This window comes from Mauremys mutica, chromosome 15, assembly GCF_020497125.1.
Source record: "Mauremys mutica isolate MM-2020 ecotype Southern chromosome 15, ASM2049712v1, whole genome shotgun sequence".
Taxonomy (NCBI): Eukaryota; Metazoa; Chordata; order Testudines; family Geoemydidae; genus Mauremys; species Mauremys mutica.
The window spans coordinates 31,419,085-31,434,846 of record NC_059086.1 but is presented as its reverse complement, the minus strand read 5'-3'; the positions used below and the strand labels follow the sequence as shown (position 1 = coordinate 31,434,846).

The following is a 15,762-nucleotide window of genomic DNA, read 5'->3' as shown; positions in this document are numbered from 1 at the left end:
TCCCAGGACTCAGCCAATGTCAACAGGAAATCTCTATGTCTGTGCCCGAGAGCGGCGAGGCACAACAGCCCCTTAACCTCTCAGAGCACTTTGCCCAGCTGTCCTGGTATGATGCCTTGGCTGGGACATGGGCGCCGATAGCTGTCATCCGTCCAGGGAAATCAAACCCGCTGCACAGCTCCTTCGCTGGGCACATCTCTGTGTCCAACAGATGGTTCACCGTGGTGAACGCCGGCAAAGCCATTGCAGGGGTTTATAAGATTGAATCTGAGATGAAGAAAAGCAAGTGTCTGGTTTTCATCCGTCTGATTGTAACAGGTAAGTGCCGTGGGTCACAGTTTCAGGGGTAACCGCACTGTGGATTTCCCCTGGGCCTCCTGGAGGACACGGATGTCAGGTTTCCAGCTTCCCAGCCGCCTCCTCTCTAAGGTGGAGGCCTGCGTCTGTCTCCCACCAGCCTGGGGGTCTGGGTTTGGGTTTGCACGGCCTCTGAACGTCGCTGTGAGTTTCCCAACACATCTGAGCGTGGTCCAGCAGCCGTAGGGTGACCGGATGTCGTGATTTTATAGGGACAGTCCCGATATTCAGGGCTTTGCCTTTGTCTTATATAGATGCCTATTACCCCCCATTCCCTGTCCCGATTTTGCACACTTGCTGTCTGGTCACCCTAAGCCCCCGTGCTTCGCTTTTCTCTGGGGCTGCGACAATGTACACCAGGTACCAACCAGCCGTCGCAAAGCAAAGCACATTTAGTCCTAGCAGCACAGAGAAAACATGGAAAATAAGAAACTGCCCAACATGCCTGCTGAGAGCTAAATAGAGATCAGACCCAGCTCCCACCTCAGGTTCTGGTAGGGGTCAGACTTTCAAACCCCTCAACCAGGTTTGTTCTCTCGGTTACAAGTTCCTCGCAGGTCCCAGACAGTCACCGAGATCGGGGCCCCGTCGGGCCGGGCGCTGCCCAGACCCAGAGTCCCTGAGATCGGGGCCCCGTCGGGCCGGGCGCTGCCTAGACGCAGAGTCACCGAGATCGGGGCCCCGTCGGGCCAGGCGCTGCCCAGACCCAGAGTCACCGAGATCGGGGCCCCGTCGGGCCGGGCGCTGCCCAGACCCAGAGTCACCGAGATCAGGGCCCCGTCGGGCCGGGCGCTGCCCAGACACAGAGTCACCGAGATCAGGGCCCCATTGGGCCAGACACTGCCCAGACACAGAATGAATCAGTCCCTGCCCCTAAGAAATTACCATCTAAATAGACAAAATATCTGAGGGAGGAAACTGAGGCACGGAAGTGACTTACCAAAGGTTACACAGCAGGTCAGTGGCGGGTCAGGGAATCAAACCCAGGCCCCCTGAGGCCTAGCCCCATGCTCCCTCTCACAGGCTGCACTGCCGTTCTGGCTGAGAGAGAGATTGACATGTTTGTTCTCCATGAACACATGAACCACCTGAGCTGAGTTTCCTCCACCCGTTTGAGGTGTAACATGGAGCGTCAGCTGCCTGCTTTGCACAGCGGGATCCCAGTCTGCAACCAGTGGTGGCCCTTGGCTGATGCCTTTGGGTTCCTGCCCTCCCATGCCTGTATCACTGCCCCGAGAAACGCCCCTCACGTGTAACCCCTGTTTTACACGAGGCGGTAACCGTGTCTCCATGGGGCACAGCTGAGAATACCAAATTCAGGACAAACTGCTGAGAAATAGAATCATAGAATCAAAGACCTGGAAGGGACGTTGGGAGGCCCTGTAGTCCTGTCCCCTGCACTCATGGCAGGCCCAGCACCATCTAGACCATCCCTGACAGGGGTTTGTCCGACCTGCTCTTAAAAATCCCCAGTGATGGAGATTCCACAACCTCCCTGGGCGATTTATTCCAGTGCTTAACCCCCCTTCCAGGAAGTTTTTCCTAATGTCCAACCTAAACCGCCCTTGCTGCAATTTAAGCCCATTGCTTCTTGTTCTGTCCTCAGAGGTTAAGAAATTTTTTTTTCTCCCTGCTCCTAGTAACGTTTTATGTACTTGAAAACTGTTATCACGTCCCCTCTCAGTCATCTCTTCTCCAGACTAAACAAACCCAATTTTTTCAGTCTTCCCTCACAGCTCCTGTTTTCTAGACCTTTCATCATTTTTGTTGCTCTTCTCTGGACTGTCTCCAATTTGTCCACATCTTTCCTGAAATGTGGCGCCCAGAACTGGACACAACGCTCCAGCTGAGGCCTAATCAGCGTGGAGTAGAGCGGAAGAATTACTTCTCGCGTCTTGCTTACAACCCTCCTGCCAATACATCCCAGAAGGATGTTTGCTTTTTTTACAACAGCATTACACTGTTGACTCATATTTACCTTGTGATCCACTATGACCCCCAGATCCCTTTCCTCCCTACTCCTTCCTAGGCCGTCATTTCCCATGTGTGCAACTGATTTCTCCTTCCTAAGTGGAGCACTTTGCATTTGTTCTTATTGAATCTCATCCTATTGACTTCAGACCGTTTCTCCAGTTTGTCCAGATTGTTTTGAATTTTAATCCTTTTGGGCAGATACACCCCAAAACTGGAGGTTCTTCTCCCATGAGATACACCAAACCAGCAACAGAAGCAAACTTCTGTTTCACTCCACTGGCTAACAGGAAGTCAGAACAGCAGTTTCCTTGGGCATTCCAGTTCTTGTATCACCATCAAAACCACTCGCCTTAGAGATGAGCGGTTCTTTAAAAGCAATTTCATTAAATCAATGTATCAGGAGGTAGCCGTGTTAATCTGTATCCAGTTAGGCCCTTGGTTAGAATACTCCCATTAGATGTTTCCAGGGCCTTTTAGCTTCTACAATGTGGCGGGAAACCTGTTGTTTCAAACAAAGCCCTCAGCACAGGTAGTGGAAACTCACAGGTGACAAGATGGAGTTTGGAGTCACATGGGCAAGTCACATGTCCATGCATGATTCCGCTTGGTCACAGCAGAAGCCATTAGCTATACCTCAGACAGCACGTTCACAGGAAAGTCCCTCCAGGCTAGGTGGGCGTCTTCCATTATGAGTTAAATGTTCTTTCGATGGGCCACACAATTTGAATCGCCACCTCACAGATGTGCTGGCTAACTACCTTGTGGGCGTTACCCCAGGAGCAAACCTTTGAAATCCAGGGAGAGAGCCAGTGCTCATAATGTAAAATACAAAAATGATGCCTGCATACAGATAGCATAATCGTATTCAGCCAATCATCACCTTTCCATAGACACCTCGCTTGGCAACCTTTGTGCAAGATTTGTTGCAAATATATAACAGTGGGTGCAACAATGATCCACATGGTCATATTTTAATCAGATAAGGTCACCGCGGGGTCCCGGCCGGGGCTGCGTGGGGAGTTCCAGCTGCGGGACAGAGGAAGATGGGGGAGAATTCAAGCTACCTGGACAAACTGGAGAACTGGGCTAGTTCAGGCAGATGAAACGTAGTCGAGGGTGCAAGGATGTTTCGCGCCCTAGGCGAACTTTCCACCTTGCGCCCTCCACCATCCCCGAGCTCCCGCTCTGAGGCGCCCCCCCACAGCAGCTCCCCTCCTCCGCTCTGAGGCGCCCCCCGCAGCAGTTCCCCACCTCCCACCCTTCACCCTGAGGCACCTCCACCCCCGCCCCAGCTCACCCCTGCTCTGCGCACGAGCACCCTGAGCTGATTGGTGCCGCAGGCCTGGAAGGTGGGAGAAGTGAAGCAGCTCACCCCTGCTCCGCCTCCTCCCGGAGCACACCGTGACTGCTTCACTTCTCCCGCCTCCCAGGCTTGCGGCACCAATCAGCTCAGGCGCTGCAAGCCTGGGAGGCGGGAGAAGTGAAGCAGCCACGGCGTGCTCAGGGAGGAGGCAGGGCAGGGGTGAGCTGGGGCGGGGAGTTCCCCTGTGTGCCACCCCCCCCGTTACTTGCTGCAGGCGGCCCTCCCCGCACTCCCCTGCCCCAGCTCCCTCTGCCTAAATGTTGGTGGCGACCGGGGCGGCCAAAGATCCGGCCGCCGCGGTCGCTGCCGAAGAAAATGTCACCCCCAAAATCCCAGTGCCCTAGGCTACCGCCTAGGTCGCCTAAATGGTTGCACTGGCCCTGAGTAGAGACAAGTGCAAAGTGCGTTACTTAGGAAGGGAAAATCCAACGCCCAGCTCCAAACTGGGGAATAACCGGCCGGGGGGGTGCACGGCTGGAAAGGAGCTGGGGGTTAGGGCAGGTCACAAATTGAATAGCAGCCCCCGGTGTGATGCAGTTGCTAAAAGGGCTGATATGACTCTGGGCTGTATTAACGGGCGCATTGTCTGTAAGACAGGGGAGGTCATTGTCCTGCTCTCCTGGGAACTGGTCAGGTCTGAGCTGGAGGACTGAGGCCAGTTCTGGGTGTGACGCTTTAGGAAAGTTGTGGACAAATTGGAGAGAGTCCAGAGAAGAGCAACAAAAATGCTGACAGGTTTAGAAACCCTGGCCTAGCGGGGAAGGTTAAACACACTGGGCGTGTTTAGCCTTGAGAAAAGCCGACCTGAGAAGAGGCTGCGAGATGTTCAGGGCTGTTATAAAGAGGACGGGGATCAATTGTTCTCAGTCCCTCTGAAGCTAGGACAAGCAGTAACGGGCTTAAGCGGTGGATGTGATATATACCTTGACGTTAGCAAAGCTTTTGATACAGTCTCCCACAGTATCCTTGCCGGCAAGTTAAAGAAGTCTGGGCTGGAGGAATGGACGGTAAGGTGGATAGAAAGCTGGCGAGATCGTCGGGCTCAACGGGTAGTGATCAACGGCTCCAGGTCTAGTTGGCAGCCGATACCAAGCGGTGACCCAAGGGGTCGGTCCTGGCAGGGCCGTCCTTAGGATTTATGGGGCCTGACGCAGTATTATTAACTGGTGCCTCAATGCCTGATGGCAGCCTGAGCTCGCAGCCTGGCGGGAGCGGGGGAGAGACGAGACAGCAAAGGATAACGAGACGCCCGGCCCCCCTCACGGTGGCGGAGAGTCACAGGTCCCCACAGAGACCCCCGGGCCCTCTCGCTCACGCAGAATGGACATGAAGAAAGTACCTAATTAAAAGCACTAAACTTGGCAATACAAAATGTCACTCACCGGTCTTTTGATACGCCCTGAAGTTTGTCAGAAATTTACAGGGCCACCCAGAGGATTCAGGGGGCCAGGGGCAAAGCAATTTTGGGGAATCCATAAAAAAAAGTTGCAATACTATAGAATGACTATATTCTCGTGGGGGCCCCTGCGGGGCCCGGGGCCTGGGGCAAATTGTCCCACTTGCCTCCCCTCCCCCCCGGGCGGCCCTGGACATTTATTTGCAAAGACTTTGTAGTAAGGGTGAGTCAGCTGTCTTGCTGAATACAACATTAAATATTATGGAACACATGATGCAGCTCTTCTCTGTTTTACATTTTCTCCGTCAGTATTTCTACGCTGATTTGATATTTTAAATGTACCCTTAAGCCTTCGTAAAGTCATCCTTCCAGATTACTACATATTTAACTCACTGGAACAAAGCCTTTATTTTAAATTAAACACTCCCAGTGGTTTAGTGTGTTCATAACAACGTTCCTGGCTTTTAGAAAAAGGGAACACGAATTTACCGTGTGTGATCTCCATAACAGTACACACATTTATGAAATTTCACCAACTTTAAAAAATATGTTTCCAAAGATTTTAGGCATAACAAAGGATTTTATCTCTTACTAGGTACTGATTTTGCTGGAGGGTTCTCTTAAAACTAGTTCATCAGATAATCCAAAGTAAAGAAAGGGAAACTCTTTGTCCAGCTATCTGGAAGGAAAAGGGTGTTGTCCTTTTAAGGGCTCTCTTCAACAGGGGGGATGAAGGGAGAAAGGGATGAACAGAAAGGACAGGAAGACTTTGGAAGCAGGTTTTTAAATGTGTATTTTAGATAAGGGGGGTCTTTTGAAGGATTTATTTAAAAAAACCATATATCTGAAGATCCAAGCATTTAAGGCTAAAGCTGATTGTGCATCTAAAAATCTATGCAAGGATTTTTTAGAGAGGTGATTTTATAATCTTCACCAACTCACTAATGACATATTTTTAAAGCAGATTTTAAACTAAGGCCCTGTAGTTTCTGTTCTGAGTAAATATTACAGCCATGCACAACTGTGTTTGTTCAGAAACTGACAGTAGATACCTGGGGGTTGGCAAATGCCTGTTAAATGGCTCTTTAACAGGTTCAGTGTTGTACTAATAGGTCCGGCAGGCTGGAGGCTTTTTAACTTTTAACTACTCGTTCTCCTCCCGAGGAAGACTCACCAGGCTGCAGCAGCCAGCTGTGGGAGCCTGCAGGAAGGGTCGGAACAGGGATAGGAAAGCCAGACAGGTGGACACTAAGACTCAGTGGTGCGCCAAATTTTCAGGTGCCCTACGCAGCTGCATATGTTGCGGGGCCCTGGGGCCAGTTTTGTTCAACATCTTCATTAATGATCTGGAGGATGGGATGGATGCACCTTCAGCAAGTTGGCAGATGACACTAAACTGGGAGGAGTGGTAGATACGCTGGAGGGTAGGGATAGGATACAGAGGGACCTAGACAAATTAGAGGATTGAGCCAAAAGAAACCTGATGAGGTTCAACAAGGACAAGTGCAGAGTCCTGCACTTAGAATGGAAGAATCCCAGGCACCGCTACAGGCTGGGGACCGACTGGCTAAGCAGCAGTTCTGCAAAAAAGGACCTGGGGGTTACAGTGGACGAGAAGCTGGATATGAGTCAGCAGTGTGCCCTTGTTGCCAAGAAGGTCAATAGCATATTGGGCTGCATTAGTAGGAGCATTGGCAGCAGATTGTTCCCCTCTATTTGGCACTGGTGAGGCCACATCTAGAGTATTGTGTCCAGTTTTGGGACCCCCATTACAGAAAGGTTGTGGACAAATTGGAGAGAGTCCAGCGGAGGACAACAAAAACGACTAGGGGGCTGGGGCACATGACTTATGAGGAGAGGCTGAGGGAACTGGGGTTATTTAGTCTGCAGAAGAGAAGAGTGAGGGGGGATTTGATAGCTGCTTTCAACCACCTGCAGGGGGGGTTCCAGAGAGGATGGATCTAGACTGTTCTCAGTGGTAGCAGATGACAGAACAAGGAGAAATGGTCCCAAGTTGCAGTGGGGGAGGTTTAGGTTGGATATTAGGAAACACTTTTTCACTAGGAGGGTGGTGAAGCACTGGAATGGGTTACCTAGGGAGGTGGTGGAATCTCCTTCCCTAGAGGTTTTTAAGGTCAGGCTTGACAAAGCCCTGGCTGGGATGATTTAGTTGGGTTTGGTCCTGCTTTGAGCAGGGGGTTGGATTAGAACCTTCTGAGGTCCCTTCCAACCCTGATATTCTATGGTTCTATGATAATCTGCAGGAAGGGAGGTTTCGGTTCTGCAGGAGGAAAAGGTTTTTCGCTCTAGAGCTGGTGAAGCTCTGGAACAACTTCCAAGGGAGGTTGGCGAATCCCCGTTATTGGAGGTTTTTAAGGACAGGTTGGACAAACCCCCTGCCAGGGCTGATCTAAGGTAACTGGTCCGGGCTCAGCGCCGGGGGCTGGGTCAGATGCTCCCTCGAGGTCCCTCTGGGCCCGACCCTGCGCTGACTCTGCGCAGTGGCATTTGGGGGGCAGATTTTAAGGGGTTGGAGGGGATGGGACCCCTCCGCTCTGACCTGCTGGGACTCTGCATCCGCTCGCTGCAACCGCCTCTGCATTGTCTCATTCCAGAGCCCGCGCCAACCTCAGTGCCAACCTCAGTTCCGGCTTCCCAGGTGGCTCTGGTCAGCGTTGGGACGGCAGCTGCGGGTGAGTAACTGGGCTGGGAATGGGCTGCCGAACTGCTGGGATCGCCAGCTAATTCTGGCTGCTGCCCGGCTCTCCGGCAGATTGTCCTGCCCAGCTCCTAACTGGCCGATGGAGCAGAGTGCGTGGGGCAGAGCCTCCGGGCACTGACCGCTTGGCTCCCAGCCCCACGTCCGTGCCCATCTGTGACTTGATTTCTTGGGTGACACTTTGTATTGAGAGTCCACGTAGAAGTCATTTAGGAAGGGTTGAATGGTGGCTGCAGGGTTTGTCTACACAGGGCCGCTCAGGAAAATTAATCTGAATCATGTCAAAGTGCAGGCTCTGGTCTGCGCTACAGCGTTAGGCGGACATAAGGCAGCTTACGTCACCCTCACTCTGTCAGTGTCTACATTGAAAGGCAGCTCCCAGCCATGGAACTCACCCGCTGAACCGACAGAATAACTCCAGCTCCGCGCGAGGCCTAGAGCTTGGGTGGATGCAGTCAGATCGATGCCAGGGCGCTAATGACATCGCCTGTTGCTGCCTTTCAGATGCTGTCCCACCGTGCCCCACGCTGGCAGGGTGAGGACGCGCGCCGCTGACACAAGGAGCGCAGTGTGGACATGCAAAAGCGATTTAATTACTGCCCTGGCTGTACGTCGACGTAACTTAGGTCGAGTTAATTTTGTAGTATAGACTCGCCCTGAATTTAAAGTGGATTTGCTAAACTACATTGATCCCCCTGTGTGGACACTCTTATTTAGAATTGAAGTGGCCTGAATTTGATTCACTTTGGAAGTGAATTAAGCTAAATTGAATTCAGGCTGCTTTAATCTTGAAGGAGAGCGTCCACACAGGGGTTTAATGCTGTTTAACTAATTCACTTTAAAAGTCAGATTATATTTCCTGAGAGGCCCTATGTAGACAAGCACACTCGTTACCCGTGTCTTTAGCAAGCTGAGACCGTATATTCACCATGTTTGAACGCCTTATAAACCAGCTATCAAGTGAACCTTAATCTAAAGTGTATGGTGCTGAACAGCCCCAGTCATGGCCCAGCACCTCACAGCGCTAGGTGCTGTACATTATCGATTAGGTATGTTACGGTAGCACCTCGGAGCCCCAGGGAAATCAGCAAACCCATGATTAGCTGGGGACTGTGGAGTGTCTTGAATCAGAAAATCCCTTTTGCGGGCACCGGGGTGAAACGCTGAGCGCGGTGGAGAGGCTGGGTTTGACCAATTCTCCCGCTAATGCCGCAATTCCTGTTGTCGGTTGCAGAGCCCGGATCTTGGTCCAACCGTATTGCGGAGGTGGTGGTGCCGGTGGTGGGGGCAATGATGGTGGTGGCGCTGCTGATATGGCAGATAAAGAATATTGCTCGCTACATGCACTTGTTCTGCAGCCGTCGTGACTTCCCTGCCAGAGCCGCCCCATTCCAGCAGGCTAGCGACTCAGGCCCCATGCAGGAGATGCAGGAGCTGGCAGAGCTGACGCAGCCGGAGGACGCCAGCGGTGGGGATCGGTCGGCCATGATGAATGGGAAACTTCTCGGCAGTGCTGAAACGCTAAACGCTGGGGGACTGGAGAGTGGGGAGGGATGAACCCCTCCCCATCTGTCAACATCCACTCAATGTGCAGCGGCAGTCAAAAAAGCAAACAGAACGTTGGGTCTCATTAAGAAAGGGACAGAAAATATCATGTTCATAGAATCATAGAATATCAGGATTGGAAGAGACCTCAAGTCCACCCCCCTGCTCAAAGCAGGACCAATCCCCAACTAAATCATCCCAGCCAGGGCTCTGTCAAGCCAGGCCTTAAAAACCTCTAAGGAAGGAGATTCCACCACCTCCCTAGGGAACCCATTCCAGTGCTTGCATCTATATGTTACCTCTATATAAATCCATGGTACCCCCACAGCTTGAATACTGGGCGCAGATATGGTCACCCCAGCTCAAAAAAGATATATTGTAACTGGGAAAGGTACAGAAAGGGGAAAAAAAAGATTAGGGGTATGGAATGGCTTCCGTGTGAGGAGAGATTAATAAGACTGGGACTTTTCAGCTTGGAAAAGAGACGGCTAAGGGGGGATACGATGGAGGTCTATAAAATCATGACTGGTTTGGAGAAAGTAGATAAGGAAGTGTCACCAAATGAAATTAACAGGAAGCAGGTTAAAAACAAATAAAAGAACGTTCTTCTTCACCCAACACACAGTCAACCTGTGGAACTCCTTGCCAGAGGATGTTGTGAAAGTCAAAACTATAGTGGGGTTCAAAAGAGAACTAGGTAAGTTCCTGTAGGACAGGTCCATCAATGGCTATTAGCCAGGATGGTCAGGGACACAACCCCATGCTCTGGGTGCCCCTAAACCGCTGACTGCCAGGACCCGGGACTGGACAATAGGGGTTGGGTCACTGGATGTTTGCCCTGTTCTGTTCATTCTCTCTGAAGCACCTGGCATTGGCCACTGTCGGAAGACAGGCTACTGGGCTAGATGGACCATTGGTGTCCAGTATGGCCGTTCGTTCTTCTATTCTTATGAACTCACAAGGCCCCTTCCTGCCTGACATCTCTATGACTCTCACGAAATAACATGACTCCGGGAGGTGGGGATTTTTAGCAAAACACCAAATAGCAAGAGACTTGTGATAAAGTCACAAGAGTTCCGAATGCTTTAACACTTCCACTGACTACAGATTCTTCTGGTCCATGTCACCTACTGAAAGCAGTAACAAGCCACGTTTGTATCCAGAAGCGCCAGGCACTGTACCTTGTCCTTGCTCCCGTTTATAACGTTTGCCTTTCAGCATCAGAAGGCTGGTCTGTTGCGATGCACCTTGTGTCTACTTCAGCTTGCAACCTGACTGCTGCCAGGCTGGTTTTAACAGCGCTCACCCTACGGAGACGGGCGTTATTATCCACAGCGGTGCATCAACTCACGGCTACCGTTCAGCAGCGCCTGGCCTTGTTTTCCAGCTCTGGACTCGCTTCTAATTGCACCCAGCCAGGGGTGAGGTTGGCGGGGGGGAGAACTGGTCTGATTCTCCCCAGCAGGGGGCAGTAAATAAACCAACACGTGGATAAAACCAAAGGGGCGGAACTACTGAGCACAGGAGAGACACCCAATGGGTGAGCTGCTACGAGGCTGGGCGCAGGCGGGTCCCACCTCTGGGGGCTGGCCAGGAATTTATTCTGAGCACCAAACAGATGCAGGGGAATGAAGAATTTGTTAGGCCGAGGGGCGTGGGTGTGAGCTCGCTGCCTCCTGCTGGCTGCAAAGGGACAGGGTCAGGGGGCCTTCGGCCGCTCGATACGTCCACTGAGACTGCCGGGCATCGGGTCCCCCCCAACTCCGCTCCCCTCTCCGGTGCCCCCCCTCCGCTCTGCCCCCCCACTGGGCACGGCTCGGTCCGCCCCACCCCCTCCACGCTGCCCCCCCGCTGGGCGCGGCTTGGTCCGCCCCACCCCCTCCGTGCTGCCCCCCCGCTGGGCACGGCTCGGTCCGCCCCACCCCCTCCGCTCTGCCCCCCATCTGGGCACGGCTCGGTCTGCCCCACCCCCTCCGCTCTGCCCCCCCCGCTGGGCACGGCTTGGTCTGCCCCCCCCGCTCCGCTCTGCCTCCCCTCTGGGCACGGCTCGGTCTGCCCCCCCCCTCCGCTCTGCCCCCCCTCTGGGCACAGCTCGGTCCGCCCCACCCCCTCCGCTCTGCCCCCTCTGGGCACGGCTTGGTCTGCCCCCCCCGCTCCGCTCTGCCTCCCCTCTGGGCACGGCTTGGTCTGCCCCCCCCTCCGCTCTGCCCCCCCTCTGGGCACAGCTCGGTCCGCCCCACCCCCTCCGCTCTGCCCCCCCTCTGGGCACGGCTCGGTCCGCCCCACCCCCTCCGCGCTGCCCCCTCTGCCCCATCTCCAGCCCCGGCGGGAGCTGGGCGCAGGGTCTGAGGGCGTCGCTCCTGCCTGCCCTGGCTCAGAGTGTGGTGGGGGACAGCGTACGCCGTGGGCTGCTGGGATCTGCCCCACACGTGGGCGCTCACACGCCACGCACCCCCAGGCCCCACCAGGACGTCCGTGGACCGGGCCCTAGACTACGGTGACAGCATCTTCCTCTCGCTGAGCCCCCCGTGGCCTTGGGGGACACCCCGGGGCCGGATGGGCTGAGGCCGCGCCAGCCAGCGCGGCAGACCCGGGCCGCCCCCCGCGACCGGGCCACGGATCGGAGCCACCCACGTGCTCCAAGGGGAAGCCGCTGGCCACGGCTGCCACAAGCTCTCCCCGAGCCCCCCGTCACGGATCCACAGCTCTGGCCCGGCTCTGGAGCAGAGCCTGGGAGGAGCCCGGTGGTACGTCAGCCCCCTGTGGGTCACACTCCCTAGGGTCAGCCCCTCGGCTTCACACCACCTCTGGGGACCGGCCCTCCGAGCCTGCACCCCCCCTCCCGGCATGCCGGGATCGGACCCCAAATGGGAGCCCGGTCACCCCCCCCGCCACCCGTTCCCGTGATCTGGAGTGACTCAGCCAGCAGTGTGGACGCAGGAGGGGTTGGGACACAACGTGGAAAGTCCTTGGTTAAAGTTACAGCAAAGTCCATGTGGGTCGGGCCAGAGCCCGGGCTCTGCTCTCCCCGCTCCCGAGTCCCAGTCCCAAAGAGCGTCCTGCTCCCAGCGCCCCACACAGAGCAACCCCCCCAGTCCCACCTCTAGCGTGCAGCCTTGGTCTGGGAAACCTGGGCACCTGGCACCACTCCTTTGTTCTCCAGCTGCTCCCACCCAGCTTGCTTCCGGCCATCCCCCGTCATTAGTTGTTAGGTACCAAATAGCCGAGCCATTATCTTCTGGGACCCTCCATGGGCCGGTGGCCTGGCCCCAGACCGCTGGCATCCGTCACACCCGGGTCTCTGTGAAGCCTTTTCCCACCACTTAGTTAACCAGGCATTGCATAGGGGAAACTGAGGCACACACCATAGTAATACAAATTATTATGAAAACTTCCCACTCTGCCACAGCTGGGCTCCCTGACAGGGGTAATAGACACTTGCCGTTCCCACCCCCTGCTGAACTGAATCTCTGCCTGGCTGACTGGCGCCCTGGCTGTTCAGAAGTGGCTGGATTTCCTTCCACCGTCCCCCTGACAGAGCTGGAAGGTGGACAGGGCCGCAGGTGCCCCGCAGTGAGGAGGGTGTAATATAATAATGGGCCCTTCTGTCCCCTAGACCTCAAAGCCAGGCCAGGATCGGTAGCCCCGGTCTCCAGAGGGGGAAACTGAGGCAGGGACAGGGCAGGGATCTTGTGGAGGTGTAACAGAGTGTGCAGGCGTGGTGCTCTGGGACCAGGCCGAATGAAGTCAGACAGGATCCTCGTTGCAGTGCGACACCCCCCAGGGCCCTCTCTGCCTAGGGCAACCCCCCTTGGCTTCAGCGCCCCTGTTCACACTGTGAGCTCCCCGCAGCGAGTCCACCTGGCTGGGACCCCTGGGGAAGCCTCCCATGCCCCCCAAAGGGGCCCTGCACCCCACCTCTGCACTCAGCAGGGCCCCTCGGCCAGCGTGGAAAACAGAAGGTTTATTAGCGATCGGGAGCACAGTGTAGAACCGAGCTCGTTAGCACCGAAATCAGGAGCAGCCAGCAAAGTCCATCTCGGGGGGCGGGGAGGGATCCAGAACCCAGCTCCCCCCCGCCCCCGGGCTCCTCCCACCCTAGTCCCAAACCAGGTGACTGACCCGCTTCCAGCAGCCCGGCCTCTGTCATGCCCAGCTGCCCCCTCCTCCGGCCTTTGTCTCTTTCCCGGGCAAACAGGTCCCCCAGCCTCCACCCGGCCATCAGTTGCCAGGACACAGAGTGTCGGCCATTGTCTGAGCCCAGGCAGCCCATCAGCATCACACCAACCCTCTAGGGAGGCTCTGCAATAATCACACACCCATATCCCACCACCTAGATACTTGAATAATGCACAGGGGAAACTGAGGCACATACAGCATATTCATACACAACATTAAGAACATTCCCACTTTGTCACAGGAGGCTAGAACCCAGGAGTCCTACGCCCCCCCAACCAACCACTAGACCCCCCACTCCCATCCTAGACCCAGGGTGAGAACCCAGGAGTCCTGTTTCCCATTTCCCCCTCCCACTCTAACCACTAGACCCCACTCCCCTGCCAGAGTCAGGGAGAGAACCCTGGCGTCCTGGCTCCCAGCCCCCCCCCGCTCTAACCACTAGACCCCACTCCCTTCCCAGAGCTGGGGAAAAACTCTTCCCATTAGAAGCCCCAGTTTGCCAGATGCTGATGACTTCGCCAGATGTTCACCATTGGGGATAGAATTACCCCAGCCCAGGCGGCCGCTGTGGGATGAATTTTGTGGGGAGCATTTTAGCCAAATCAGTTCTGCTGGTTCTGAGAATCAGGCCACTGGTTTGTCAGGTGTCAGCTCCTGGACACTGCCAGCCCCCCGAGCAATCGCCTCTGGCCAGCCCATTCTTTGCCTTGCAGGATATCAGCGGCGGCACCCCGAGCCCCTTCTGCAGGAGTCGCCCAGTGGCGTGCAGCCCCTGACACGGACGCGCATGGTGACAAGCAGTGTGGCCGGGTACCTGCAGCTGGCCCCAGCTCAAAGTCAGGCCTTTGGGACACCACAGCGGAAACAACCAGAAGCTTATTACCACTGCTGACAACAGCCGAGCTGCCGAGGCAGGAGGGTGGAAACAGCGTGGGCTACCGGGCAACCCAATGCAGAACACCACTGTTGGAGTGGAAATGTCACTTTTGCAGGCTCAGATCCTGGGCTAAAGGACTTTCTCCCCTAAAGCAACTTCCCAGGGGCACCGTTCACGTGGCTGGGATCATAAACAGCCGCACTGGGTCAGAGCAATGGTCTGTGTAGCCCAGTATCCTCTCGTCTGAGTGGCTGCAGTCAGGTGCTTCCGAGGGGATGAACAGAACAGGGCAACGTGACCCTTAGGACTGCTACCTGATATGCTGAAATGACCTTGGAGCCCATTTTCCCTGCCAGCTTGGGACTCCAGAACCCTGCCTTGTTTAGCCAGACACACTAGCCTGCTGCAACACAGACCCAGGGTCTGAACCACACCCCCAAGCAGCAGGCTTTAACTAAAAACTGCTCATCAGGTCATCTATTTCCAGCTCCCAATGGGATACAAACCCCAAATAAATCCGTTTTACTCTGTATAAAGCTTATACAGAGTAAACTCATAAATTGTCCACCCTCTATAACACTGATAGAGAGATATGCACGGTTGTTTGCCCCCCCCAGGTATTAATCACTTTGGGTTTATCAATAAACAAAAGTGATTTTATTAAATATAAAAAGTAGGATTTAAGTGGTTCCAAGTAATAACAGACAGAACAAAGCAAGTTACCAAGCAAAATAAAACAAAACACGCAAGTCTAAACCTAATATATTAAGAAACTGATTACCGAGATGTTCCAATAAGCTTCTTTCACAGACTAGACTCCTTCCTAGTCTGGGCCCGATCCTTTCCCCTGGTACAGACCTTGTTAGTTCCAGCAGGAATTTTAGGTGGAAACTAGGGGCTTTTTCATGATTGGGACCCACTTTGTTCTGATCCACCCCCTTTTATCGCTTTGGCACAAGGCGGGAATCTTTTGTCTCTCTGTGTCCCCATCCCTCCTTCTCAATGGAAAAGCACCAGGTTTAATATGGATTCCAGTATCATGTGACATGGTCACATGTCCTGTGAGACCCCCAGTCTTCATTCTCCCTGTGTTGTCCCACACGTATACAGGAAGGTTTGCAGGTAAATAAACCATTTACAACCAATTGTCCTAGTCAATGGGAGCCATCAGGATTCCAAGCCACCATTAATGGCCCACACTTTGCATAATTACAATAGGCCCTCAGAGTTCTACTTCATATTCCTAGTTTCAGATACAAGAGTGATACATTCATACAAAGAGGATGAACACACTCCATAGATTATAAGCTTTGTAATGATACCTTACAAGAGACCTTTGCATAAAGCATATT

At 54.2% G+C, this 15,762-nt stretch overlaps 1 protein-coding gene across 1 annotated transcript; it reads left to right on the top strand.

The window, feature by feature from the left end:
* Positions 1–9,506, top strand: LOC123349741. Its single transcript, XM_044987907.1, has 3 exons — positions 1–318; positions 7,706–7,783; positions 9,044–9,506. The coding sequence occupies exons 1-3, from the start codon at positions 36–38 to the stop codon at positions 9,364–9,366; spliced, it is 684 nt and encodes a 227-aa protein (XP_044843842.1). The 5' UTR covers positions 1–35; the 3' UTR covers positions 9,367–9,506.
* The last annotated feature ends 6,256 nt before the right edge of the window (positions 9,507–15,762 follow it).

What these genes read in the sequence shown, in the direction of transcription:
- LOC123349741 (XM_044987907.1), top strand. Translation starts at nt 36, where the DNA reads ATGTCTGTGCCCGAGAGCGGCGAGGCACAACAGCCCCTTAACCTCTCA. An exon ending in CATCCGTCTGATTGTAACAG is followed by an intron (nt 319 to 7,705) that starts GTAAGTGCCGTG and finishes GTCTCATTCCAG; the next exon opens with AGCCCGCGCCAACCTCAGTG. An exon ending in CGTTGGGACGGCAGCTGCGG is followed by an intron (nt 7,784 to 9,043) that starts GTGAGTAACTGG and finishes TGTCGGTTGCAG; the next exon opens with AGCCCGGATCTTGGTCCAAC.